Source organism: Haemaphysalis longicornis, unplaced genomic scaffold (genome assembly GCF_048455015.1).
Source record: "Haemaphysalis longicornis isolate Haplotype H1 unplaced genomic scaffold, Haemaphysalis longicornis Haplotype H1 scaffold_1, whole genome shotgun sequence".
NCBI classification, from domain to species: domain Eukaryota; kingdom Metazoa; phylum Arthropoda; class Arachnida; order Ixodida; family Ixodidae; genus Haemaphysalis; species Haemaphysalis longicornis.
The window spans coordinates 254,307,766-254,335,706 of record NW_027526203.1 but is presented as its reverse complement, the minus strand read 5'-3'; the positions used below and the strand labels follow the sequence as shown (position 1 = coordinate 254,335,706).

The 27,941-nt window shown below is 46.7% G+C and overlaps 1 protein-coding gene across 1 annotated transcript; it reads right to left on the bottom strand.

Moving 5' to 3' along the window:
• Window positions 1-110: 110 nt before the first annotated feature.
• Window positions 111-27,941, bottom strand: LOC144169275 (uncharacterized). Its single transcript, XM_077698349.1, has 5 exons — window positions 27,779-27,941; window positions 25,990-26,124; window positions 18,132-18,300; window positions 6,208-6,462; window positions 111-248 (listed from the first exon to the last, which is right to left on the bottom strand). Exons 1-5 carry the CDS (start codon window positions 27,932-27,934, stop codon window positions 208-210), a joined length of 756 nt encoding a protein of 251 aa, XP_077554475.1. The 5' UTR covers window positions 27,935-27,941; the 3' UTR covers window positions 111-207.

Below are 27,941 nucleotides of genomic sequence, written 5' to 3'. Positions count from 1 at the left end.
GTTAGTGTGAGCTTCCTTCAATTTTTTAAAATTTTGGGCATTGCGCATCACATGCATATACAAAAATCGTCTGGCAAGAAATGTTTATTCATAAAAATTAAAGAGCGAAGAAGAATAAAAAGTTAGCGTGTGTTGTGCGATGTATGGATGGGAAGGGGGAGTCAGCGATGTAAGGGTGCAGGTACACCACGCAAAGGAGCGGCAGCGTCACCCGGTTTCGGCCTTGGCAGACATAGCGGGGGACGGACCTGCACAAAGTGCAACATACATCATGAACATACTGCAATATCTATAAAGAAAAGATAACTGTTCATTGGTGTGCTTTATTGTAAGGTATAATCAATTACAACACCATCTTTAAAATTTGTTAACTGACAGGGACGATAAGACAACTGAGGGTTATCGAATTCAAACTTCACTACGCAGGCATAAACAAGAGCTTTTCCATTGGTCGCCCTCTCCGAGGTCGGCCCCTCCATGACGAGAAAATACAAGTTTGGTTCGTTAAATAGGCTGCTTTGTACCGGTGACAATTATACCATTTTCATGGTAAACTTCAAACAAAGTATATGTAGGCAATAAGGAAAACAGACAAAGCAGTGGTAACTCCCAGTCACTATTTGGAGAATGCTTGCTAACGCAACACGAACCTGTTCGTGCCATTGGAGCACTCCGATCAGAGCCACCGTTTGAAACCATAACTGTGCGATTGTAGGTTGGCCGCTAGCTCCGTTCGGCCGTATCATTTGACTGCTGAGGTGCAGTGCACACAAAGATAACTATGTAGTCCTACTGCTCCCTGTATTGCGTCTCGGCTGACGCCGTGTAGCGTAGAATGAGTTTTTTTACAAATATTTGTTGTTCTTTCATTAAAAAAAAAAACATGCTTCGTGGTGAAGGCAGCTGAGTGGGCTATCATTGGACAGGTCCTCCTCATTTTAGCGGAATATTTCGCACCAAATAGTCCACTACTTGAAAAATCTGAAGTTGAGTGCAAAAATTTAAATCTAGCTTGGCACATGATAACCGTCGTGCTACAGCTCTGTTTAAGAGTACTTATAACCATCACTGACATTGACAGATTTATGTAAGCATTCTTTGTAATCTGTTCTGTGAGCTAGCACACAAGACGCACATGACCTCGCAGTGCTTTAAACGGTGTGTCGATATTTAAGCATAAGGCAATATATTTCACGGTATTATCGACTGAGTACTGCGCGCTCTTCTTTTGGTGTACACCGACGAGCGTTAAGTGGGGGTGAGGTACACAGCAAGACCTCCGCACAATTGAAGGGTATTCGGAAAAATGTCAATGCGCTATCCCCTTAACAAATACTCAGTAAAGGAAGAAACAAAAGGGAGACCGCGTTGTGCGTCTTAGCCAAAGCAGTCATGCGAGAAGAGGTGCAGAACGCTCGAAAGTGTGCTGGAACATTTTTAGATGCGAAGCATCTCATGCTCGGGGCTGTGTCCCTTCCTCCCTCGTTGTCCTTGTCCGCCGTCTGCACTCTACTGCGCATGCGCGTCTCTTCAGCCCCGTCAGCGTTCGGGCTGACGTCAGCGCAGTCCACTATGCAAAGAAATAGTTAGGCGGCGCCCGGTTTCGTTCCCACGACTCTCTGGCCGCTACGGGAGATACGCGGCGCTCTTCCACTGCGCTACAAACCGAGACGGGAGCATGTGCTACGAACGCGCCTTATGTCCTTAACTCATTCAAACTACGTCAAGAAGCTACTGATACAAAGAAATGCACGCGAAGCTGAACGTCAACAGAAACGACGAACTGAAAACTAATGGGAACTTCAGTCGACCCCACGACTGATTCGCATACTACTCAGGGTTCCCCTACGGGAAGATGGCGTAATTTTTTGCAATCGTGATGTTGCCTGCTCAAGGACATGGGGGCCGAATGTCGTTTTTTTTTTTGCGAACAGCAGAACCATCGCAGTTCCTGTGAAAAGTTTTCAAGCTCTCACTGCAGTTTATAGAGTCTTCGCTGTCTCACTTTTGTTGCATGATTTAGACTATGATTTAGTCACAGCCGGAGTCGAGGATGGGACGGCGTAGTATGCTGCGCTGCTGTTTCAAAATGATGACCTGCGCAGGAGGCTTTCTCAGTTTGCTGAACTTGTATCTGAATGCGACTTAGGCATCTTTTGAGGGAAGGCGGTGTGTGTATCGGATCATTTGTAGCGCCGCTGCTCAGTCACTTCGTTTTTGCGTGCATTAAGTGAGTTTTCGATCAGCGCTTGCAGCGCTCGCGTGGCGCCAAAAGTTTTGGTAATGTTCGTTATGTTTGTTTGTTTAGGTAGAGTAGAAATACATCGCACAGATATAGTATAATTTTCAATCTGCTGCAGAGGTAAACGGGGCAAAAGGAGTGCTATTTGATCGAGCTCGATCGAGCCGCCCGGCGGGGCCCCATCCCTTATGTAGCACAACAGCAGCAGCACTGGCCAAGCACATTCAACAACCAGCGAATCAAATTTTAAACATAAAACAAACCAAACAGAAACATAGGCAAACTATGGAAGCACAATTGGTGGTTTTATAAAGCAATGACAGAGTGCCAAAAAGCAGTAGGATGATAAGCTATATACCAGGCGAACGGGAGTGACCGTGACATACGTACAGAAAGTTTAGCACAAGGAAGTTTTAATCGAACAATACCAAGGCAAACAGGTTTTTTTTTTTACTTTTCACTCACGGCGGGCACGCAACATAATTTTGACAGTATACTTTGCCAGTTATCGACTGCTCCTATATGCTCCTGTAGAGAAACAAGGATGATTTTCAAAGGGTTAAAACAGATGTGTATGACCTGTTTACTACGTGTATGGCCCCGATTAGAACAGCAAGTCAAGTGGCCGTTTTAGGCCACATAAAATTCCTGGACCTCGAGTCTTCATTTTTCCCAGAGCATGTTTGCTGGACGTGTGATCCGAGGTGGGTAGCAAGTCCTTGTTGCCGTTTGAGTCGGCTCCCTGCGAGAAGGCCGGCTAAAAGCGTGCCCTCCGGAAATATTGTCACAATAAGATCCCCTGGAGCTTTCGCAGCTTTGGGGGAGCGGGGTGATCAAGGGATTTCTCTCCTTTGCGTCACTAGGACTGACCAAGGAAAAACAATAAATGGGCGCATACCACGCAGAGGTGATAATCGGTGCCCTGCGAAGCTTTCATCGTGGCATACCTGGGTTGGAGTGAATTGGCGTGTGGCATATTTTTAGTGTTGTTGCCCATGGCGTAGCTGCGAATTTTTAAAAACGGTTAGCCGCGGCGAGTGCGTCGAGAAATACGAGATGTAGGGAGGAACATTCGAAGCTTCCATATCTCCCTTGCGGAGGCAGCACCAGCTCAGAAATAGAGTAGAGAAAGTGATGCACGCAGGAGCCGGGGCTTCTCCACGAGCCACAACCCCCACGGGCGCGGCAAGTGAAGGCTAGCAGCGCTGTTGGGAGTCAGTTAAAATTCAGCCGCCAACGAGGCCGTCAGGCAGCAGTATCAGCACCAGCGGTAGCCCCTTTAAACCTGCCCGAAGAGCCAAAGAAAGTGCCGGCTTAAAACCCGCCGCGGTGGCTCAGTGGCTAAGGCGTTGCGCTGCTGAGCACGAGGTCGCGGGTACGATTCCTGGCCGCGGCGGCCGCTTTTCTGGTCGAGGCGAAAAGCAAAAACGCCCGTGTGTACGAGCTTTCGGCGCGCGATAAAGATCCCCAGGTGGTCAAAATTAATCCGGAGCCCTCCACTACGGCGCGCCTCATCGCTTGCTTTGCGTCGGCGCGTCAAACCCTACTATTAATCAATCAATAAATCAACCAATAAATAAATCAATAAACCAAATCAATCAATCAATAAACCAAATCAATCAATCAATCAATCAATCAATCAATCAATCAATCAATCAATCAATCGTCACTTTAAAACACGGCCAACTGGGGTCCCTTGGAAAAGAAAGTGGAATTCGAAAAAAAAAATGCACCCATGCTCTCCGTATACATCGCTAACCAGCGAGGATGTGACGCGCGGCTGGCATTTTTGATGCCCACGTCGACAGTGCTCCGCCAGCATTGCCCGCTGTTATCGCATGAGCAGTGATTCACGGGGTAGCGCTCTGCGCGCGTTCTCCTGTGCTACAAACCCCGCCATGCTTTCTCCCTTAATTCCTAACTCCTCTCCAACCTCATCTTTAGCGCATGCGCGTGGGGTCAAACCGGAGGAATTTTCTGCTTACACAAAACCGCTGGATTTTCCTTTCGCCAAGCCATTCACAGCTTGCAAAAGATAACGTGGTGGTCGTTCCATGCATGCATGAGCTTTCCCAAAGGTTGAAGAAAATATCGCAAGCATAAGGAGTCACGCTAATTCATTATTATTCTCATTTTCCGGTTTTCCGTAACTGCTAGCCTTTCCGCTATCAGTCGAGGTATTGAAGCGTCAGCGGAAATACGTCTTCGTAGCCAACCGGAAGGTACGACTGAGGTAGGGAGATGAGAGGGCTCGACCGAATGTGGAACACGGCATCGCTGCAACTGGAGAGCGGAAAGCAGCACAGTGATACTGAGGCCGACACGAAAGGCGGATACGTAATTTCTCAGGCGCCGTGCCTGCGTGGTGAAGCTCGTTGTATGGCCCTGTCGGTGCTTTGCTCGGCAAACACGGTCGCCAGCCGTTCCCCATTAGAATGAACCTCCTCTCCAGCCGGATTTGTGCCGAGATTAACACTGTGTCACCTAAGTAAAAAGGGGGAAAAGATAAAAGCCAATGCCTCAAAAACCAAGGAAGGCCTTAATGAGAGCAATTTTAAAATTAATTTTCACATTTCCCACGGCTGGCATAGCCGCAAGCTTTGTTTTGCAACCGATGCAAAACTCCACACGGCGAGGTTAAAAAGCACCTAAAAATACCTAACGACGCCATTCAGAAGAACAGTCACGTAAGAAGCCCCGACATGACCCTACCGAGAATCGTCCGAGCCGTCTCCCAATCACCAAATTACAGAAAATCTCTACCGCATTGGCTCACACCCTCCTTGGCTCACACTAAAACGCAAGCAGAAATAAGACGAAACGATCAGAGTCTTTCAGGAAACGGGAAGTCACACCAGACAACGCTGCCCTCCCCGTAGCGCGGATGAGGGGCCGTCCGGGGATTGATTGATAGGTTTAACGCACCGGCGCTACAAAGACATTGAGGCACGCCGTAGGCGAAAGCTCCGGATTAATTTTGGTCACCTGTGGATCTTTGACGGTCTCCAAACCTCGAACACACGGACGAGGATGCCGCGGCAGGGAATTGAACCCGCGTCCTTAAAGGGACCCTGAAACACTTTTTTAAACTTTTTTGAAATTCGTCAAAACGTATGCACCCAACACACCCAGTACTCAGATTGGGGGGTCGCAAAGTACCACAGTTAAAATTACGGCTCTATGCCCATCAGATAACTTGCAAACTCGATCAAAAGAATTTTCTCTCTTTCCTGGTCTTGACGTTCTTCGAACGCTCGAATTACGTCACTAAGGCCATCTACTGGCTTTTGGCCGGTTTCCTTCAGTTGCAACAATAAACGCTCTTCGATAGCAACTTTAAAAATAAAGCTACGAAAACAAAGCAGAAACAGAAGGCGTATCTAGAGCGACGAGCAAATCCCGCAGTGCCGCTCCGTGCTGGCGATAACTATATAGCTTTCGTAGTGCATCCACACACGAAGGAAAGGGTGAACGCTTTTATCGAAAGTGTTGCAGGGTCCCTTTAAGCTCAGCACCACAACGCTTTACCCACTGAGCCACCACGGCTAGTTCAGCCGGGGAAACGACGGGCGGCTCAGCGCGCGGTAAAGCCCCAGCTCACGCGTGTATCTCGTTCTCAGCGCTTTGAGCTGGTGGCGTCTTCGCCTGGATCTCGCACTTCTAGACTCACTCGATACTGGTGACCGTACTGAAAAATCAAAAACCATGCCAAGCGTCATAAACTCTGAGAACATGCCTCACGCGAATTCATTTACCGCCAAGTATGCTAAGATTAAGGCTTCACGTTTCGTCGATTCCCACCTACGCCTGCGATTCGCCTTTTTTTTTTAATTTGCTGTCCGAAACTATACGTATTCAGTAACGGCGGTGTAGGATGCTTCTGGATAATTTTTACTGTTACAATTACCGAATACACCATAAGTAGCTCCTCGATTATAAGGAGGGTGAAAAGGACCGTCACTCACGTTTAGGGCTTTGAAGGTGGTAGGCTAGTCCTTGGTGCGCCAACATAAGGGTGAACTTCCTATTCCCACGGCGGCTGCCGAGTACCTTCTTAGAGAGCTTCTTCAGAAACAGGGGCTTTCCCAAGCGCTTCTTCTTCAGGTTGGTCTTTGGAACCCAGGTGGTTGGAGAAACCTGGGCCGGTGTCGTCTCCGCGATAGCTGATGTGCCGGAATCACCACCTAAGCCATGCCCCCAGAGTTTCGTCCACGCTGCGCCTGAAGGAGAAGTCCCCAAATGCGGATTCTTTGTACCTTCCCATTCTTTCGTTCGTTATGCTTACCTCAAGACATGACTTTGTTCAAATGTGGAAATTTTGCCCGAGCCTTTAGCATTACGATAGTACGGGGCCCATGCTGTAAATAAATTTATAATCTTGCAACGACTGAGCAGGGCTACGTTATCCTGTAGCGTTACTGCGTACTGATATATTGCCCTGTTACACTCAACCACGTCACGACCAAGTTCAAGTATTCGGTCCACATGAAAAGCTGCAAGAAATATTTCCATGATTTTCTCACGTGACATCACCGGAAACGAAACATGAGTCATTGATATTCCCCGTTTGCTCAAGCTAGAAACTCAGCACAATAAGTGCAGACGAAGAAAAATGTATTTTATTGCAATCAGCGGAGTACATACAAACAAAAGTTGGCGAACCACAGCGATGGCTCAGAGATACAGCACTCTCCTCGTATGCGTGCGGTACCGGGTTCGAATCCGTGTACCGCTGGCACCGAGCGGTTTCTTTAATGGGTACAGGCGTCCCTGGTCGAGTGCGGACCATTGAACGGGGAATTCATGCCTGGAAAGCTGCCTTTACCCTTTCGATGGACTCCTGACCCTCGTCCACCTGACGGGTCCCCCCACGCGTCATGCCGCGTCGCCGCATTGCCGGGGGTGAAAGAGTCTGGCGGCATGTCCTGCCACACACGGTTGCAAGTGACAGTCCACCGTGGCTGCGGGAATCCCCATGTGCATCCCTTTTCCCTATTCGTACCGAACACCTAAAGTAAAATAGGTACAAGCGACTCCCAGGTATGGCGGCGCCTACAGCGTTTCTGAAGTTCACCTTCCTTGAACGGGAAATCGCCCCTATAAAATGGGGCGGCTGCGAAAATGCAACTTTTCTTTTTTCACAGCGGTGCTTGTGCCAGTTGTATCGCGCCTCTAACAGGTGATGACAGGAGTGTCGCCCGAGCCCGACGAAGCAAAGCTATGTGAAACTGCGGTGCCGGCGCGTGCGATGACGTCATCGTTGGTTAAGATTTTTCTGCGCACGTTCGCCGGCACAACCACCAGCTTAAGCAGCATCGCTGTTAAAATGTGCGGTGAACGTCTCACAACGAGCACATGCCTCGTGGAGCGGCGGGCGCGCGAACCGTTCGTTGTTTCGAGTGGCTTGCTCAGTATGCGGTCGATCGTCGTTTACCCATTGTGTTGAGATGGTCGAATAGTACGCGATTTCCCCTTTCCCTTCACATTCTCTTATGCCTGTGCTACGTGGCCACCTTCAATTAATATTTGAACAATGGGACATTCGATAGCTCATTGGTCCGAAGGCCTCGGAAGGCCTTTGAAACAGCCCGGTAGCAGACGTGTTATTCTCCTTCCTTTCTTTTCTCATCCTCCTCTCTTCCCCATTACCCTCTCGCCGATCCCGCTGCAGTTCCAACTCCCCCTTGCCACATTGCTCTCTCTCTCCATCTCCCTCCAATCTTCCTCTATCCCGCTATTCCTGCCCCGTTACTTCTTACTATCCAGCTGTCCCCCACTTGGGCAAAATGGTTTTGGGCGAGGTGGTAACTAGCATAGAGGTGAACATCACGAAAAGACGACGATTAAGGCTGGTAGGATGGGACGAGGGCAGTGCAAGTACTAACTTGAACCTCACTTGGGGATGCCTTAGCATTTAGTCTCGGTGGCTTCGTGTTTTACTTTACCCGTTTAATGGGAAGTCTGCGCCAGCTAATGTTTATTGAGCTCCGCAAGCACATCTTCTACTATTTGGTCGTAGTTCAAAGATCGCGCGAAAGAGGGTAAAATTGGGCTTGCCGGTGCCCACTTCAGACAGCACAAAACCAGAAGACAAGTGTTACGTTGCAACAAAGTTTATTTAGAATAGCGGCAGGATAAATAACTCGGAACGGCACAATACAAAAAAGAAGTCATTCAAAGACCACACACCTACCATGCGGGAGCACCTTATAGTTTCAAGAATACTGACCCTAGTTCACAAAGCCCAAGGGACGGGATGATCCAGAGACTGTCACCTGAGTGCGTTTGTTTGTAAGCCATTTAGCCTAACCAATTCTAATATAACCCAACCCATAAAGGCAGGTCCTCACTTAATTTAACCCTGTCCAACCCATGAAGGTATGTCTACAACGAAGCATAAAGACTGAATGCCGCAACAAAATCTGTGTTACCAAGAACCGAGTTTCAGAATAAACACCATGAATAAGGCGAAGAAAATTAAAAGAAACGAATCCAGGAAAAACATTAACGGAAGCATTGAAGACCATTGAATCGAACCAGTGATTATGCGATCACAAATCGGAGGCGTAACCACAGCGCCACACTAACCACAACTAACTGTGCTACCTGCAGAGCAGACTTACCAGTCACAATGAAGTAAGCCTGAACAACCAATCAGACGACAGTGCAGGCAAAATACACATACTAGCAGAAGTGCCGTGTTTCTTCAATCTTAGATTTAACGATGGCCTGTCCGGCTGACGTACATTGTGTGGCAAGGCAAATAAAGTTGCTAAAGTAGGGCCGTGCAGCAAAGTGCAGAGAGCCTGTTACGTTTAACGCGGCACCCTCTTCCAGCAGCAGCCCACAACGAAAGTATTTGTGGCGCAAAACAAATACTACCCAATTAAACAAAAACTGAGAGAACCCGCTAACGCAGAAATAGGCGGCCCCTTTTAACGACGATAAGCAAACAGCCAACAGCTGGTGTGCTTTTTTCCATGGGGAGTGCGAGCCTGGCAAGGGGGAAGAGCGTGAAAGCAGCGCGACTCAGCAAAGAGTGGAGGGCACGGGCTAGCCTCCCGGTGTACCCTCCCAGCGGCGCTCAACTCTAGTCGGGCCAAGCTGCCTTCAGCGACGAAAGCTAGCTTCCCAGCCGGCCTCAACTGTACTTGGGGAACGCGCGGCATAAAAGATGATCGACTGGCTTAATAAGAAAAGCAGGACTGAGCCGGCGGGCGACCGGGCGCGCGAAAATAGGCACTATGTATTTCTTTTCGCCTCCATCAGAAAAGCAGCCACCGCGAGCGGGATCGAGCCCGCGTCATTGGGTTCAGAAGCTGAACCTCCAAGCACAGCCATGGGGAAAGGTAGTCCAATTAACCAGGAATAAGCTAGTTGGGAAGCCGGCTTTGTTGTTTGACCAGTCATCGCGCCACTTTTTAACAGAACTTAAGACCTTCTGGCGGAATTTGTTGGGTTAGCGCACAGGGAAAACACTTTATGCTAAAAGCGTGTAGGAAAGGTACGTTAGCGAATCCTCAAAGGCGCAGGTTGGCCATTGCCCCATGCTATTGTGGCTCAGTGGGATTCCCAAGACTTACTTGCTAAGACTGAGAAAAGATTCGCTAGGCGCTGCAGTGCAGTCTTCGTGTGCTTTTCTGGGGCGGAGCCGTCCGGAGCAGGTGTCATTCTGACAGAGGTAATATCCTTCCTTGTTCGCAGTCGCCTTACTGAGATCGGTGTGGGCGTTGGAACCTGCGCGTGGTTTTTGGTCGCGAGACCTAAGTGGATCTCGGTGGCACCTTCGTGGTGTCTCGTTTGATTATTTACGACACGTAGATATTTGAGCTTGAAGAATTTCTAACCGAAACATCATCAGTTGCTTCAGTTCTTTATGCGAGAAATGGTACGGTTTATGCCGTTTCTCGTGTTGGTGGGGATTTTCAGACTGATGATAATAGCCACCGTTCGTAAATGTAAGATGCACATTCTCTGCACTAATCATGATAATAACTTCATTTTGCCTAAAAATGGGTGAAAGGAGGAAGGGAAAGTGGGAGCATTCCTGAATTCCCTCCCTCAGATGGCGGCCTGCTGCCCTTAGGCGTGCGCGGCATCTTCGGCCAGTTGGACGACCTTGATCTGTATTTCGGGGCCGGAGCTAAGCAGCACTGCTCCGCACAGGTCATTCGCAAGCATGCTTGCAGCACTCATGGACGTTCTAAACTGCGAATGGCACTGTAAGAGAGGTTCGCGCTGGAAGGAATAGCAAAAAGGAAATGCCTCAAAGTCAGCATGCAGAAAACAAAACAAAAAAAAGTGAGGTCAAACCTATGAGGCAAGAAAGACAGACCAGAAACCCTTGCAGGATTAGCATAGATTCATTCCTATCCTACATAAAATTTGGTATACCGTAATTGCGGCACTGTGGATTAAACACAACGCGGTGGCAGGAATGAGCGATTACCGAACACCTCTCTTGGAGCGAAATGTCGCCAGATTAAACACAAACATCCGACATATTTATGACCAGTAAGCCTTGTCCAATCCACTTCAGTCGGTCCGTGGGACGCATATGAAGAAGGTTTTGGATAACTGGTTTATTGATTGGAGAGGTTATAAGTTAATACGCCCCCGTCTATTTCATTTTCCAAAATAAAGGATCATAAGCCCGGTTTACAAATCACAAGTTGATTACAATATTCGTGAGAGCATAACACCCCCGCTCACGTGACGTAATGACTGCGAAGAAGCCCATGGCTGAAGGTGGAACACCAGTTTCTGCTGCCATTATTGCCACTACGTTGGTTCTACTCAGCCGAGAGAGACACGGCGGTAAGTGCCCTACCTTTCAATCGCCTGCAAGGAACAGCGTTTCTAAGGCCTTGTTATCGAATTGGCACCAAACGGGTTTATTGGGGCTATTTAAATTCCGTCCTGAATGGTCATTCACTTCTGAATAAGGCGGTAGCAGTGCACGAGCTGTTGCACTAGGCAATGTCAGTTTTGTCTCGAAAGTTTAGTCCAGAAACACTGTGTGTTTGCCGGCATCGGTTTCTTAGACCCTGGCCTGGGGACCATTACTGCACAGCAGCAGGCACCTCGCCAAAGCGCATGTTGGGGGAGCGGTGATTTGGGACTCGGGCGCCTGATCGTCGCCGCTGAAGCCGCCATTGTACACGGCGGTGGTGTGAAACCAGAGCGAATGCGATGTCGGGTTGCTCCCTTCCAGGCTTGTGTGGCGTAGTCGATGGCTTGGCCGCGTTTCCCTTGCCTTACTCGCGTCCGGCAGAGAGCGACATAGAATAAACTTTATTAAACTGAGCTTGTCTTTAGCGTGAGAAGCTGGTTGGCGTTGTTTCTGCTTCTCTCCGGTGCTTCTCTGTGCTTCTGCTTCTCTCCAGTGCTCAGCTGTGATGATTCAGAACCTGGGGTAAGGTGGCTTGAGCTGTGCAGAAGGTGGAGTTCGGGGATGAGACATGGGCTGGGTGGATTAGGTGCTGGCGGGTTTGGTATGGGTATGTGATGCGTGAGCATCTAGTCTTGCTGTTAAGCTGTTGTGAGTCCCGGGAGTGCGGGTGCTAGGTTTTGGCGGCAGAGGCGATAATGTTCCGCGATGTCGGTATAATTAAGGAGACTGTCTCTAGATGACCTTGCTCCGTGGGATTGGTCGGGCACCACTCAAGCTCTGAGTGTAAGATCTCGAGCCTGACAGTGTGCAGTTTCGTTTCCTTCCTGTCCCGCGTGGGCCAGTGTCTAGAGTACATCTACTGGGGTGAGCGAGGATACTTCTGAAGAATTTTGAGTGCGAGGGATGAAATGTTGCCCTGTGCAAATTTTAGAATAGCGGTTTTGGAATCTTATATAATTACGGGGAAGGGGGGGGGGGGGGGGGCGTGGGGCGTTGCGGCAGTGCTACGGCAATTGCTATCTTTTCAGCCTCGGCTGGGTATCTCGTACGGGTGGGTATTGCATGCAATGGTGGTTCGTATGTGCCTTTCATTACAACAATGGCGAATGCTGTTTTATGTCTGTATTTGGCGATATCCACGAAGAGGGTGTTTTGCCCTGGAGGGTATCTTTTGTAGGTATTGTGCCCTAAGTTCTGTTCTGTATTGGTGATGTGTTGGGTGCATATTCTTGGGCAGTGGTTTTATGACGATATTGTCTGATTTCTAGTGGAAGGGGCTCTTTCTCAGATATTGTTGCCGTGGGTTGATTCTGAGCTTTTTTCGTATATGTCGATCTGTTGGAGTTTTGGTGAGGCGGACTGTTTGATTAGTTAATTGTGCTTCCCTTAATTTCTCGCAATAGTTGTATATGTCTAGCTTATCGAGTCTACCGTTAGATGTACTTAATGGTTTTCGTCATGCTGCTTTGTATTTATAATTAGTGTATTTATTGCTTCCATTTATTGGGTGCTTCATTGGGAGGTAGGGGATGGAGTAGATAATTCGGCTGATTACAAATGCTGGAATTAGACGAATTCGGTCTCGCTCCCAAAGTCCTGCTGTTCAATTGGTGATTCTTTTCATGAGGCATATTGTTTGTTTTACATGTGTTGAGAGATTCTTGATGTGTATTGTGTTAGAGCGATTCGCACGTGTGTGCAATCCTAATATTCTGATTGTTTTAACTTCGGGTGTCTGATGTTTTTGAATGTGGAGCGAAATGTGTGGCGGTATTTTTCTTTCTTGTGAGCGGTAGCAGGGGTAATTCCAACTTGCAAGTTGAGCAGGTCAGTCCTGCTTTGTTTGTAGCTTTTGAGACTGCCTCTACTCCTTTTTGTAGGGTGTGTTTTATGTGAGCGTTGCTGCCTCCATGTACCCACAATGGGATATCATTCGCGTATAGAGTGTATTTCAATGGGGTTATTTTGTTTAATTCTTTTGGGATGTTTAGTAAATTGCTAAGTTGAAGAGGAGTGATTACAGAACAGCCCCTTGAGGGGTACCCTTAGCTGGTAGTCTTATGGTGTCTGACTTGAAATCTACTGCTGCTATTGCTGCGGTTCTATTAGAGAGGAGTTTTGGATGTATCTGTAAGTGCTTTGTCCGGGGTTTGTTTCTTGTAAGTTGTTTTGAATAGCTGAGTGTTTGATGTTGTCGAACGCTTTCTGGAAGGCTAGGATTGCGACTGTGTCAGAGTTATTTGCTTGGTTGATTATTTCTTGTTTAATTTGCAGTAGTATATCTTGTGTGGAGAGCCCCGCTTGAAACTCAATAATCTTGGGTAATATGATTTCGAGTCGGTTTAAGGGATGTTTCAGTCTGGCGTGTATTATGTGCTCTAGTAGGTTGCCCAAGTATAACGGTAGTGATATTTGTCTTAGATCCTCAATTTTTATGGATTTGCCCGGTTTCGGTATAAACGTGGCGTTTTCATGTTCTAATTCTTCGGGTAGTGTTTTGGTGGTCCAGTATCCGTTAAAAAGGGCTGTGAGGGTTGTTATTGAAGCTTCGCCTAGGTTTCTGAGGGTTTTCTTAGTGATTTTGTGTGGTCCTGGTGCGGACTGTGTGAGTAGTTTGTGCAATCACCCGCCTCTCATGCTTTTTGGCCCTGCTGGAACCTGGCGCTCCTCCCCAGCCAACTTTTTCCGGGCTGAACTTTTTTTCCCCTTGGTAGCTGAATTCTTCAACAAGCTGGTCTTCTCCCTGTCCAATCGCCCATTTTTCTATTCGCCGCTGCATTCCATTTGTTATTCGCGGGGCTCTAAGATTGGCCCGCTGCTTGGCGGCAAACAAATTTTTCATCTTCCTCTTCTTCGGCTGTTCGCTTCGAACCGCTTCGTTATTTTAATGTTTTATGGGGTTCTCTCTAAAATATGACAATTATAAGGCACGATGCAATCGCCCTCACGAATTTCAAGGCGCCCTTAAAACTGACTAAAGCGCGATTTTCTCCACATTATGTAGGGACTACTGCTCGTAAGCGTGTCTGTATGAACAAAAACTACCCTCACAACTGTAGCCAGGGTAAGCTGACGGCTGCGTGGTAGAAATTTTTTTGCAATATTGTGCACCCATGCTTCGTTTTCTTTGACTGCACGTGTCCGGGATATACCATAAAGGAAAAAATCTGCTGCGACGGCACAGAAAGCTTAACAAAATGAGGTGACTGCGCACCCGAAATTTGTAGCAACGTCGCAAGAACTACTTTCAATGTCCTTGCTATATTGTTAGGAGGGGAGGCGGAAAAATTTACACCATCTTCCCGCGAGGGGAACCATGGAGTAGATGCGACGCATCGGGGGTTGCCGTTGCGTTTCCGTTATGTTAGCGTGTGGATTGCTGTTGTTGTGTATCCTATTTACGCAGCATGTTCACCCCCGATGCGTCGCATCTACCCCATAGTTCCCCTCGCGGGAAGATGGTGTAAATTTCACGGTTGCGCCGACCATCGCGATATCAGGCCTGTTAGTCTCCATTTCAAATCATCGGCGGTCATCGGAGGATGTCATCGGAGGAGCGCCGGCGGAACGACTGAGCGGAGCGGCGCAGTTACCGCGTTTATATGTACGGTGAGAGGAATGAGAGAGAGAAGCGCAGAGCAGCGCATGCGCATGTGTTAACCCGCAGCCACGCACAGCGGCGGAGCGGCGGAGCACAGCGGCAAGGCGGCGGGGCGAGCGCAGCCGAGCGCTAACACGCAGATGGAGCTGCGGTGAGAGCGGCGCTAAGGTCCAAGTAATTTCAGGGACCTTACTTGGCCCTTTTTGTCCCCACCGCAGGGGACCAACGGCATATCGGGTTTTGATAAGTGTGGCCTATGTGTATTTTCGCAACTGGTGTATATTGAGTAACTCTCGTTTGTATGACTCAAAAGGCACTGTTTCTGTGGTAGCAGTGCTGAACTGGTAAACGTGCATACAGCCATCAAGGCAGGGAGCTGGGCTATTTGGTAACGAGAATAACAAGACATGATTGCTAGCAAAACAGAAACAAGGACAACAGGAAGAAGAAACACTGGACAACACTGGAATTTAGATCAAGTCTAGCATCATCCAGTGTTTCCTCCTCTTGTCCCCGCCTGCGCTTTGCTAGTAATAGCTTCGTGTCAAACATCCGTACCCCGGATTACAAGAGCCTAGAAAACCGGGGTCATCTACCGTCACTTCAAAAAACCGAAGCACAGGTAAAATCAAACTACCCATTGTCCTTGTTTTAACACGGACTTTTAATTTATTCGGGAAAGTGCCATCGAAGGTGATGCAAATGCAGATCTACACAGGTAATCAAAGCTACCTAGCGGTAGCAAAGTAGCATCAAAATCGTCCCCATGTCAATTGAAGAATATGGGTGTTTTTAAAATTCAGTGACAACTAAGCACTTTTTATACTGCCAGTCCACCTAAGTGGTACATTGTCAGGCGTATTTTCAGCCCTAACATGTGGTTACCTTACCCTCGAGCCTAATGCCAAGCAATGACAAAATCATCGTATGCCACGCTGCCTTCACCACTTGTCCATATTTTCAAATTTGAAGTCCACACCGCATTCCCCAGGGCCGTTTAGTAAGCGGGCTCCACGAAGCTAAAGTATGTGTTAGACATTCGGAGGCCCTGGGGACACTTGCTGTTCAGTCCCAAATTTCTGTAATTTTCTATTCAACTTAGTTATTTTACTTTTATTCTCTTTGCCAGTTTTTGAAGCCATTCCAGGAGCAATTTCATGGCTAAAGACACCCTACGGTGGTCAACTACCTAGTAACCCTTTTGCATTAAAAACACCTGCACGTAACAAGTGTTCCCGTAGTACAGGTACGTGTGCAAGTGTAGACTTGAAGGCTGGAGAAATTGGAAGAGCAGCTGTGGTAATACTGTGCAGCAGCCTCCTTCATCCCAAGCAGAAATACGACGTGCAAAATGTGCAAATACGACGGGCGCTGAAAAGAGAGTGAACACACCCAGCACCCTCAGAGAACAACCAAAACGGGTGTCTCGAGCACGGATGGAAGGGGACATGAAGACAGAATACAACAATTTTTTTGTATTCGAAATAACTTGTCTTTAAAGACAAGTTCACTCGGCCTCATGGCAGCCATAAAAGACGTTTTACCAAAAAAAAAGAAACATACAAAAGAAACCTGGTAATTTCATGCCACATGGTCGAAATATGAGCAAAAGTGACGCAGCAGAAAGCAGCACTAAAAAAAACTTCTCCAGAAATTCAGAGACTCATCTACTAATGCGTAGCATTCTTATGCTACGCATTAGGTTATTATGCTACGCATTAGGCTCACACTCCAGACGTAATGCGTAGCATTACGTCTGGAGTGTGAGTTTTTACAGTCATTTTTGGTTTTCCTAAATTCTGTCCAACCAATTATCTCCCTTTAAGCTACTATAGCGATTCAAAGTGGAACTTTTGCGATATCTGCATTATTGTTGAAATGCAGGTCGTTATACGGTTTACCATTTTCCGTATTTTTTCTAATCTTTGTTATTTATTATTTTTTTCAAAACTTCGTTCGGCCAATCACCTCCACATACGCTATCATAACGACTACAGGGGGAACTTTTCCGAATCTGCATTATTGGCAAAATGCAGGGCGTTACACGCTTCGCCATATTCCGGAATTATTTCATATTTTCCTTAATATTTAGTTTTTCAACATTTCGCTCGACGAACTATCTCCATTTGCGCTAACGATTACAGGGGAAACTATTGCGAAATTGGCATTATTGTGGAAATGCCATGTGTTACACGTTTTGCTATTTTCCGTAATTTTTTCAATATTTTTATTATTAGTTTTTCAATATTTCGTTCGACCTATTATCTCCATTTACTTTATTATAAGGATTACATTTGCAACTTTCCCGAAATCTGTAATATTGTGGAAATCCAGGGCGTTACAACACGGTTCGCCAGTTTTCGTAATTATTTTATATTTTTTTCTTATTTTCTCGTTTTTCAAAATTTTGTTCGTCCAATTATGTCCATTTAGGCTATTATAACGATTACAGGTGGAACTTCCTCGATATCTGCATTATTGTGGAAACGCCACGGGTTATAAGTTTGGATATTTTTGATAATTTTTTAATATAGTTCTTATTTTTTAGTTTTTCAAAATTTCGTTCGACGACTGAACTCCATTTACGTTATTACAACAATTACATTTGCAACTTTCCAGAAATCTGCAATATTGTGGAAATTCAAGGCATTACACGGTTCACCAGTTCCCGTAATTTTATACTTTCTTATTTTTAGTTTTTCAAAATTTCTATTTACGCTATTATAACGATTACAGATGAAACTTTCGCGATATCTGCATTATTGTGGAAATGCCATGCGTAATACGTTTTGACATTTTCCGTAACTTTTAGTATTTCTCTTATTTTCTAGTTTTTAAAAATTTTGTTCGACCGATAATCTCCATTTACGTTATTATAACGATTACACTTGGAGCTTTCCCGAAATCCACATTTTTGTGGAAATGCAGGGGGCTACACGGTCCTGGCTGTGGGTATACTCGGCAAAGAATGCTACGCATTAATAGTGTTGTGTTTTGTTAGCATAGCATCGCATTAGCAGTTCAATAGCAGTCAACTGATACAATGGAAATGAGTAGTATAGGCCCCACCAGTATTGCGGTATCATATGTCTCTTCGAAGTGGCTTAGGTCAGCGCCCGCCAATGGTGACAAACAAGACTCTTGTGACGTCGTAGGGCAATAGCTGGACAGTGCCTGGGGAGTCGCCTCTGCTGCATGTTTTCCCCGATATCTCGATGAATGGTTTGAAGTACGCGATAACATTGGTACCACTGATGTCGTGACAAAGCAGTCGTTTTATCCAGCCAAATTGTTTTTTTTTTGTCTCCATGGCACCTTCAAATATGAGAGTACTCCTTTCGGCCTTAACCCCCAAGGCAATGCCACAGCTGAACTGCGCACGCCCCCTCCCTCACCTGCGCTGCTGCTGAGCTCCTCCGGCCGCCATGGCCCCATCGGAGTGCAGGTCCGAGCGGCAGGCACGAACCAGCCGGTCAGGCGGGGCCGCTCCAGGCTGCTGTCGCTCCACAGGACCACCCTCCCCCCATGTCTGTGCACAGGGCTCTGCACAGGCGACACGGGCCGCTGTTTGCGGCCGTTTTTTCTTCTTAGCTGCAAATTATAATCCATCCAACGGTACCGTGACTACGGCGAACCCATGCAATATCAGATGACTTGGGAGATGATGCCGCCAATAAGGACTATATGTAGTTTCTACTCCGGTACCGGGTGACCGGGAAGGTAATATCAGAACACAGGAAACTGTACTCATGTTCAATGCGAGTGGCGTATCTGGAGCAGCGGACGAATTGCGCAGAGCTCACTGGCCCTTCGAAAAGGGGTCATTCCCGAACGTCCCAGAGAGTTCGCTCGCCCATCTCCGATTACACTATCAAAATTCGCGGTTGATCACTTCCTCACACTATTAATTCTCCTAGCCGATTTTTGGCGGGAAAAATTTTTTCTGTCTTTTATAGCCTTTGAAAACCGTGGCGGTCACGAAAACCTCCGTTGCGAAAAAAAATCGCAAAAATGAAATATCATACGGAGCGCCGTGAAATAATTCCAGGTGATAGAAAAAGAAGCGCGCACCCTTGCTATAATACATTTACAGTTGCTAGTGTGTTTCAAAATGGGCTTTGCGGGGAAGCAAAGCGGTTTTTCTGGTCAATTTTTACACATTTTTTTGCAGCTACTGAAACGTTTGTACAGACAATGCAACTGCATTATTTGTTTATATTGTTGACGGTCAGTGAGGAAGAAAAATATGGGACCCGGGAATCGGGTAGTTTCAGCGCAAGAAAGACATGGACTTTTAAAAATTTGCTAAATTTTTCAGGTTCAGACGCTCATCGCGCTGTGTGGCGGTCTACCTAAAAATACTGGCTTAAGCTCATTCGAAAGGGTGTACAAAGGGGATCTATTTCAGAAGGTTTAATTGGAGTAATTTTTGCTTTAAGCGGGGAAAATTATTTTTATACTGAGAACCCACCACGGCCGGAGACGGCGGGCCGTAAGTCCGCTTCACTGCAACGACACTTCCTGCGCGGCAGCGGAGAGGTGAGGCGTCAGCGCAGGTCCCGCGCGTTTTGAGTTTTCACGCGGCTAGCTGCTCTAAAGGAGGGCGGCATGGTGGTACTGAAAGTCGGAAGAGCGTCATCGGTACATAGTTAATTGTTGGAGCTCTTAAATTCCGCAACGCTGCGTTAATGGACCTGATACAGATGTAGCGGGAGGTCGGCTGCTGCTCCGGAGTTAATGCTTCTAAGAGAATGCAGTTTTCATCGTGGTGGCCGACGTGTATGCAACATCGACGATGAAGACTGCATGTGCAGCCTGTGAATTCGGCGCGTCCCGGCAAAGATGCCCTGCTGACAATATTGGAGAGCGCTCTAGATATGGACGAAGTTGATGATTTCCGTATTTAAAACTGGATCGCAGGTGTTCGCTGCATACCAGCGAAAATAGATACAAGTTCTTAAAAATTTTCGGAACAGTCTTTAAGCCCTGTAAATCATCTTTATGTTGCACCACTTAATTAGCAAACCGCAAGCATAGTTCCTGAGAGAGATAAAAACCAGACGAAAAACGAGGGGAAGATTGTTTAGACCTCGCCGAGAATTACCGCTTCCTCGAGCAAGACGCTCCACAATCGTACCACTGGGTACATACGCAAGCCGCGATAGACCTATTAATTGCATAACATCGTTCGGAATTCTCGGGACCTCTGTGTAAAGTCGCTTGCCGTCATTTGGGACTGTCTTGCGCGCACGACAGCGGCCGCGGCTACATTTCAAGCTAAGGCATTAAAACTTCGTAAACAAGAATTCCCTGCTGCCCGAAAAATTCACTATTTTTCCGATGGGGCAACATCACAGAACTGGAACAGATTTAATTGTCTAAATTTGTGCGGCCATGAAAATGAGTCATATTAGTGTCTGAGTGGAACCTTCTTGCAACGTCACATTGAAAAAGCGCTTCCTACGAAATTGGCGGCACCATTAAGCCACTGGCCGCCAGGGCCAGGCTTCAGATACCTTACCAGAAACAAACAATTACGCACCATCTGTTTCTTACATGAGTGGAAAAGAACACTAAAGGTATATCCCGGCTTTGGGTGCCAGAAGAAATGGTTGAGGGGAAAAAAACTCTCAAGAAACTTTGAGTTGACAATTTCATTGAGAGGTACGCGCACCTTTCACCACTTTATACTAAAAACGCTAACTGTCAATGCTGAGCTCATTTCTTACTCCGCCACTGAGACTTTACAAGGAGAAAAGAACCCACGTCGACGACCACAACGAAAACTGCATGCTCTTGAAAGCAACAACACCGGACCAGCAGCCGACCTCCCGCCAGTCTGTATCACGTCCATGAACGCAGCGTTGCGGAATTGAAGAGCTACAACTAATCATCTGCCGATGACGCCCTTCCGAAATTCAGTAACAGCCAGCCGCCCTCCTTTAGAGCAGCTAGCCGCGTGAAAACTCAAAACGCGCGGGACCTGCGCTGACGCCTCACCTCTCCGCTGCCGCGCAGGAAGTGTCGTTGCAGTGAAGCGGACTTACGGCCCGCCGTCTCCGGCCGTGGTGGGTACTCGACATAGAAATGATTTTCCCGCTTAAAACAAAAATGACTCCGATTAAACCTTGTGAAATAGATCCCCTTTGTACACCCTTTCGAATGAGCTTAAGCCAGTATTTTTAGGTAGATCGCCACACAGCGCGATGAGCGTCTGAACCTGGAAAATTTAGCAAATTTTTAAAAGTTAATGTCTTTCGTGCGCTGAAACTACCCGATTCCCGGGTCCCATATTTTTCTTCCGCACTGACCGTCAGCAACATAGCCAAAGTATGCAGCTGCATTGTCTGTACAAACGTTTCAGTAGCTGCAAAAATGTGTAAAAATTGATCAGAAACACCACTTTGCTTCCCCGCAGAGCCCATTTGGAAACACACTAGCAACTGTAAATGCATGATAGCAAGGATGCGCGCTTCTTTTTCTATCACCTGAAATTATTTCACGGCGCTCCGTATAATATATCATTTTTGCGATTTTTTTTTTCGCAACGGGGGTTTTCATCACCGCCACAGTTTTCAAAGGCTGTAAAAGACAATAATTGCTTCCCGCCAGAAATCGACTAGGGAAATGAATAGTGTGAGGAAGTGATCAAACAGGAATTTCTATAGTGTAATCGGAGATGGTCGAGCTAACTCTCTGGGACGTTTGGCGTGGAATGACCCATTCATTGAGCAAAAAAGAAAAAGAAAAATGAAGAAAGGTTGGGGGCGTCCTCAGTTCAGGAAGCCGCGCGCTTCTCCAGCCAGAGACAGTGAGTAATATTTCTCTTTATTTCGTGTTTATATTCCTCGATGCGAAAGTTGAAAGTCAAAGTGCATACAGGATGATCAAAATTAAGTCGACAGGTTTTTTTTTTTTTTTTAATAGGCGCTTCGGTATTTGTGACGACCGTATATACAGTGAGGTTACACGCCCGGGGCGACACAGAATCAGGTGGTAATTAATGATGTCGGAGGCATAAACAACTAAAATTGAATAATGAACTTTCTAGTGGCTGCAGTAAGCAGTCATGTTTATATTCAAACGTTAGAGGCAATCGTGTTTCTACGCACTCTCATTTGGAAGAATTGTTCTAACGCATTCCTACTCCGAGATACCGAACCGCGAAGTTTAATTGCCGATCTCATGGTTACGGAGCTAGACCAGCTAGACAGTGAACACCGGCGCAAAGCTCCTCCCATTGGTTCTATGTTTCGATAGCGGTTCCGAGTACTAAAGATTGCGATAACGCCAGCCAAAACTCAAAGGGTGCCAGTTATCACCCTTGCCTGTGCCTCCACCCCGTTGTCAAACTAAACAACGTACACAGCAGGCACGTCACAAAAGGGAGCAGCTTTGCGCCGGGCCTCACTGTCTTGTATGCGTAATCATGTGAACGGCAATTTATCTTCGCAGTCCGATATCTCGGAGCACGGATGCGCTAGAAGAATTCTGCCAAATGAAACTGCGTACAAATACGATTGCGTCTTACTTTTTTTATACGAACATGCCTGCTTACTACAGCCACTAAAAAGTTAATTATTCACTTTTAGTTACTTAAGCCACCGACATCAATAATAAGCACCTCATTCTGTGTACCCCTGGGCGCATAAGAAGCGGCTATTTTTTTAAAATACCTGTCGACTTAACTTTGATTACACTGTATATCCTGCTATCTAATCAGCAGTTTGGAGATCGTGCTCAGATATGATAATTCTACGGTAACGAATAGAGTCTATAACAAAACTGGTGCGGCACGCCACAGTGTTAGTGTGTTGTTATGGCGGGTTTTTGTACAGCCCGGCTGTCTTAGCGCTGAATTGAAGTTTCCACTTTTTTCAACGTGCTCTCTTGCCTCTGCGCTCTTTTGTCAGTGATCACCTGCTGTTTGGACGCCTTTTTTTTTTTTTCAACGCTGCTTAAACGTGCATGGTTTTGTCGCGGGTATTTGTAGTGCCATGATGCCAATGGTACTAGTGAACATTAAATGATTAGTATATGAGCTACAGTATCAAAAAGATATTTTAAAATGTGCAGGAAATGAACACAGGGGTATATGAACGCATATACCCGTGAACGCATATGAACGCATATGAACGCATATGAACGGGTATGAACGGGTATATGAACGGGTATATGAACACGGGTATGAACGCACGGGTATGAACACACGGGTATACGTTGATATTAGTAAATTTTAAGGTCTGATATCATTGTGAGTGGCGGAAAACTGCACAGTTCCCCACTTTTCAATGTTGCACTTTACTATATTTAACAGTAGTATTTAGCGATATCCTTCAATGCGTGGTTTTGAAAGTTTACTTCACAGTTGCTCAGTATCATCATCAACATTTTTATAGGGACTGTGCAACTAGAGTTCCTCTATATAGCTTCCTGCGGGAGCTATATAGAGGAACTCTAGGAGCTATATAACTATAGGAGCTATAGGAATATAGGAATAACTATATAGGAATATAGGAATATAGGAATAACTATAGGAACTATAGGAGCTATATACTATAAGGAGCTATATATACAGGAACTCTATGTGCAACAGCATGGTTGCGCCGTCTCGTGGGAACTTCCCAAACAACGCGGCGGGCAGAAAAACCTGGGGAAGTTACGCAGAGACGGCAACTTTGCAATGTGCGAACCAAGTGTTACGTCGTGAACTGAGAAAATACTTGCTACAACGACCCTCTGCAAACAATGCCTTACAATTTCCACCACTGCCATCCCTTCATGAACGGCGAGCACGGTGGATATTCAGTGTGCGTCTCGTGAACGAAGGGTTGCTTATATTTTGTTGTATACCCGCCGTGGTGGCTGAGTGGCTAAGGATTTGCGCTTCTGAGCTGGAGGTGGCGGGTTCGATTCCCGGCCGCGGCGGCCACTTTTCTGATGGAGGCGAAAAGCAAAACACCCGTGTGTACGAGATTTCGGCGCACGTTGAAGATCCCCAGGTGGTCAAAATTATTCCGTAGTCCACCACCACGGCATGCGTCATCGCCTGCGTTGTGTCGGCGCGTTAAAACCCTGCGATCAACCAATCAAATTTTGTTGTATATCCGTAAGCGGAAGGCGAGTGGGAGTTTTTATTGAAAGTGTGCTGGAGGAACCAAATATGCTAACCCGCGAAGATGATATAGAACACCCACTGCTCACTTTGTTGTTGATAAACCATCGACGGATCCAAGATCTCCGAAATGTGCGCCCACGATTTTCCCACTGACCGTAAAACGCCTCGGATAGCTGTGTACAGTGGCCCTCTCCGGTTATAAATTTCCGGGCAGTTTCTTGTATTTGTTGTTTATCAGATAACCTTTTTCGTGTCTTAGAACTATGTGAGCTATTCCGAGATAGGGAAACGAGAGAGCATTTTGTTGACGACTACAAACATCAATATCGCCTTGTTCCTTCGCGCCCCGTGGTGATTTCTTTTTTTAGCTGTTGCGGCCTTCTGCCACTCTTTGCAGCTGTATAGCGACTTTATAATGGAGTAGAACAGAACAGAAGCTTTTTTTCTTGTTCTTTACAAGACATGACGGGGTACGAGGAAAATATGTAGCGGACAGCTTGACGAGTTCTCTCCCCGTACTATATATGGGCAGCAGATGGCGCATGACAGTATACATTCTAGAGGATTCACGTGTAATTAATACAATGCAGTTTCAATGAAACCATATGCAGTAAAAATCAGAATATACGGTTACAATAAAATGTGATAAAATGAAACAGAAGCGAGGAGGCACAAGTTTATACAATGTATACACGGTAGTCAATGAGCACAAGACCTGCGTGTTGATGAGCGTGTATTTTGTTGACGATTGAAAACTGCTTCATTATCTCTTTTCTTCTTTTGTGTTCCAACTATAACTGCGCTGTATCGGCCTCGCGAAGATATTTCAACCTCTCACGTTTTAGGATAGCTCTCTGCGGCTAGTGAAATTGTCAATTGGATTGCAATAACTTGTTGACCAGCAATATCAACAGCTCACTCCAAGGAAGTATCCACTGAAAATTATTCCCGTAAAACAAAAAGATCATTCGAACACCGCACTTGTCTCATGTCCTGGAGTCCGCTGATCATGTTTTATTTTGCCTATGGTCAAACGCTGCTTCTATGCGTAGTAAATACAGGGAACAACTTTTTTATGAAAACGTCGTTGATCTTGGGTGTCAATTTGTAAAGCCAGTTTCATCAAAACTTAAGCCCGTTCTTTTTTCTGTAGTGCGCATGAGTTGGCTCGCAAGTGCGGGGAAACAAGAACGAACCAGCGTACGTTAGCGCTTTCCTATTGCTCAGTTTTTAACGCCAGATGGGCTCTTCCTTCAAGCAGTTCAAAGACAGCGCCAAAGGTTAAAAAAAATGTTAAAAACCTGAATTGCGACGGCGCAAGACTCCTTGCTTACGGGATTTAGTTTGCTTAGACGACATTGACAGTTGATTTCTGTGCGTCGCTGCTTTGTCATGGAGGCACCGAAAACGTGCTTGTGCTTGACAAGTTTCATGCCGCTGTCCTCGTTTGCGCTTGAAGGATTCCACAGCAGTCAATACAGCGAAATTCAGGTCGCTGAATTATATTGTTCGCCATGCTGTACTCCTGTGTAAAAGGTGGCTGCGGTGCACCTATCCTGCCAAGGGATGATGGGCGGCTGATGCTGGTGCTGCCATGGCGGTAGCAGACCGTCCTCTTTCAGTGTCGCATGCTCCCTATATGTGATCGATGGTTTGAATACTTTTATGGAGCAAGGAGGGCGTGTGCCCTACGGTGGGGAGAGCGGATGGAAGGAAGGGGATTACTAATCAAGGCCCGTATTGAAAGAGGGGATCCTGTGAAAGAAACGCCTACCTAAACACGCCATATACTGGGATTATGAATGAAGCTGTAAGGTAGGACGTAATTGCTATCACCCTGCGGCCGGGCAGGGTTCAATGTTTTCTGGGAACGGTTCCAACACATTGCCACAAGCGAGTAAAGTCGGTGCAGTGAAGAGTCTGGCTTGCAGTAGTACATAATCGTAAGATCCTCCCGCAGTTGTGTGTGGGCCACGCAAAGGAACGCTATTTGTATGGGGAACCACATGATCCCGCCAGGAGGCACTAATTACAGTCTACGGAGCGGAGAACAAAGGGAACTGTTCGCTCGGCGTTCGCATGAGAACGTTCATCTCCATCCCTTTCCTGTCAGCGAGTGAGAAAGTGGCCCTCACCAGGCATCTTGGACGAGTGCCTGTCCGGGGTAACTTTGGGCTGCAGTAGCTCGTGGACCCCCGGCTAAGAAGCGCCCGACTTGACCGGAGGGGCCAGTAGGATGTGCCGTCGTCTGGACGGAATGTTTCCACCCCCTGAAGAAGAATACAAAGACCAAATTACCTCTTGTTACTTTTGAATTGGGTAAATATTTAAATACCTTTAACATGTCCGCATGGGAGTGAACACTAAAAGATCTAGCATTGAAGTGTTAGTTTTGCATATCTATGGAGAAACGGGACTACCCAGACGCAAGACGGAATACACGGAATATGGCACGGCTCCTACAGGTGTGGTGAATGTCTGCTTCAGCTTTAGAGCGCGAGTTGTGCAGCCTTGTTTTCCTGCACCTGAAAGTAAGGAACTCCAAACTGATTTGACATTCATGCTTGGCGTGCCTCTTTGCGGTGATCTTGTTCAGTGGTCGCAACTCTCGATGAGGACACTATTGGTGTTGTGGAGTCCACTCTGCACGTACTGCTAAAGAATCCCGCTGGATACTATAACACAGGATATATGAGGTAGTGGAACATTTGAAAAGTTTATGCTACCGATGTGATTTTACTAGAGTTCAACTATAACCCAGCGCTATTCCCGAAATGTGTTTCGGATTTCGGTTCGCTGACAATTGGCCTACAGTTTCTCCAGGCCTGTACCATAGCCAAGTCTGGGAAAGCGAAACGAGTCCGATATTGCAGTACAATATAAGCAAATTTAAGCGTGTTTTAGAGACAGAACTAACTTTAAATGTGAATAATCTCCCAGGGGAGAAAAGCATCATCCTGACGTTCACTATTCGTTAATGCCGAACACGAGAAAACTTTCGAATCCCCAAGCTGCGATTAAAGACAGTAGCGCGTGATGTATTATTCAATCGAATAGGATTGCGCTGCTGAGCACGAGGTCGCGGGTGCAATTTCCGGCCGAGGCGGCCGCTTTTCTGATGGAGGCGAAAAGCAAAAACGGCCGTGTGTACGAGATTTCGGAGCACGTTAAAGATACCCGGGTGGTCAAAATTAATCCGGAGCCCTCCTCTACGGCGCGCCTCATCGCCTGCGTTGCGTCGGCGCGTTAAACCCTACAATCAATCAATTAAATCAATCGAATAGGACTACGACACAAGAATTTTATCAGACTTACTCCGCCTTGATAAATCGAGGAGGCCCAGCATTTGTATGTAACACAGGGAAACGGTCAACAGAGTTTAACATGCAGGCTTAATTTCCGTCATCTGGCAAGCCCACCAAGACGCAGCGTATGGCTCATGACATGCCATTAAAATGAAAAGGAAACTGCAGTTTTGGTAACAACGACGTTAGAATTTTAAAAGTTGGAAGGTAAAAATTTCTACACCCAAGGAACCAATCAAGTAAATTTGAACCTTTATTAAGTGCAAGGTATTTACGCAACCTGTGCTCCTTGGCTGCACACGAGAAGGTTTTAAGACGGCTGACCACGCAGGTGCGGCGAGCTTTTGCGAAATGAAAGTCAAACTTACATCTACCTGACATCCAGTCGCGGCTATAGAAAAAAAGGTATTCAGCTGCATTCGAAACAGTATATCTGTAAAACTGATCAGCATTTGTTCGTAGCCGTATGTCTGCGTTTAATGTGGATATGAAATTATCCTTTCGCAGCTGTCTCAAGTGTCCTAGTGGTTCACCTTGAACACGATGCCTATACCTAAACGACTCCTCACAACTATGAATGAAGCAAAAAAGGTTGAGCAGGAAAATCTATGAAACTCACCCCTGTAGGGTGGCTCATTCTGCGGGTGCCTTGGGGGGCGTTCGTTGGGCCCAGGACTGTTCCCCGGCCGAGACCTTGCAGAATGGGTGGCTCGGGGAACTGAGCACCGAGGCGAGCCTTTGGCCTGGCACCGATCAACACCATACTCAGTGCCATGGTGCTG